The sequence below is a fragment of the Plectropomus leopardus genome, unplaced genomic scaffold (genome assembly GCF_008729295.1).
Source record: "Plectropomus leopardus isolate mb unplaced genomic scaffold, YSFRI_Pleo_2.0 unplaced_scaffold8361, whole genome shotgun sequence".
Classification (NCBI taxonomy): Eukaryota; Metazoa; Chordata; class Actinopteri; order Perciformes; family Serranidae; genus Plectropomus; species Plectropomus leopardus.
The window spans coordinates 1-1,478 of record NW_024692141.1 but is presented as its reverse complement, the minus strand read 5'-3'; the positions used below and the strand labels follow the sequence as shown (position 1 = coordinate 1,478).

Below are 1,478 nucleotides of genomic sequence, written 5' to 3'. Positions count from 1 at the left end.
AGGTCATGTGATTCTACCTGTTCTCAGCAGAGAGCTCTTCCCGTAGTCCAAATACTTCTTCAGCCACTCAGGACAAAGCTGGGTGTAGTACTGTTTCTTCTCTGCTGTCTGATCCTGGTCATGATTCCACTTTTGTTTGGTGATGAAAGCTTGTTGTTTTGGAGCGATCCATGTCCATGTCTTAAAGTCCAATGATATGAAGTCTTCTCCATCATAACCATACTGATCAAAACTTTTAACATCATTAGTCTGATCATCCCACTCACAGCCGTACATGTTCTGGTAAATGTGGACACCTGAGAGAGAGAGAGAGAGAGGTCCCATCAAAATCATCTATCAGTTGATATCACATCTTCCCCACAGAGACCAGTCTGACCCAAAAAAATGTCAAATCTTTAACTACTGCTGTTACTGACTTCAAGGATAAAGTGTTAATCATCTCTGCTGGTTATTATGGGATGGACAGAAACACATATCAGTGTAGTGCAGCAGCTTCCAGTTAGTCTCAGTGTCAGTGATGTTTCTGTTGAGTCTGACTGTGTTTCAGCCAAAATACAAACTGTGACACTTGTGACGTGTGTGTGTTTGTGTGTGTGAGAGAGAGAGTGGTTACAAATCATTACCAAAATGCAAGGTGAAAATATAAACAACATTTTATCAGCAGAAAGTGAAACATGAACAAACCTCCAGTTTGGTTGAAGCGCTGCTTTGCAACTTCAATGTTATCTTTGAAGAGCTGCTGCTGACCCACCAGTCCCTCAGTGTTCCTCTGGATGTACTGAGGATAATCTGCTGTGACTCTGCTCATCCAGTCCTGTTTGGGTTCTGCTCTCTTGGTGTTACTGTCATAATGAAACATCTCAACTTCATTGACCAGCCCAACAGCCACAAACTCTGGGAAGTTTGGGACTTGAGAAGACGCAGTGTAGAAATACGTCAGAGTGTGAATCCCTGAAAGAAAATATTCATGTAATTATTTCATATTTCAGAGTTACAGTTTTCTCAGTTACTTAACAATATTATTTTACTGCACTCAGAATAAAAAAGAACTACATGAAAGGCATCTAACCATCTAAATGGTGCACTCCATAAATACAAAAATAAATACTTCAACATCTCCAATGAGTTTGTCTTTAAAATGTTTTTATGTTGAAATAAAATATCAAACGAGTCACATATTTAGGTCACACATTTATGCTGCTGACTTTCACTGACAGAAAGCAGTTTGTAAAGGTGTCTTTTGTGAGATGTGCAGATGTGTATTTCAGTATATGGATTAAAACTGTTTAATTCTCTGGCAAATGACTTGCATGAATGAATATTATATTTTGTTTTCAAAAAATTATAGAAGTCAAACAAAACACTGATATGAACTTAATATTTTTGTTTAGTAAGTTGCTTTTATTTGTGTGTTTTTGTGCTTGTTCATACTGTTAAATAATTCTCACTCATCTCTGTTTGTTATTTATTAATTATGA

The 1,478-nt window shown here is 37.2% G+C and overlaps 1 protein-coding gene across 1 annotated transcript; it reads right to left on the bottom strand.

Annotated features, from left to right (window-relative positions):
* Positions 1-3: 3 nt before the first annotated feature.
* On the bottom strand, positions 4-970 carry LOC121940327 (H-2 class I histocompatibility antigen, K-K alpha chain-like; the record flags this gene model as incomplete). The annotated part of the gene is made up of 2 exons (XM_042483118.1): positions 4-296; positions 685-970. Coding segments are annotated over 2 exons (579 nt in total), but the record flags the coding sequence as incomplete, so codon positions are not given.
* Positions 971-1,478: the final 508 nt, after the last annotated feature.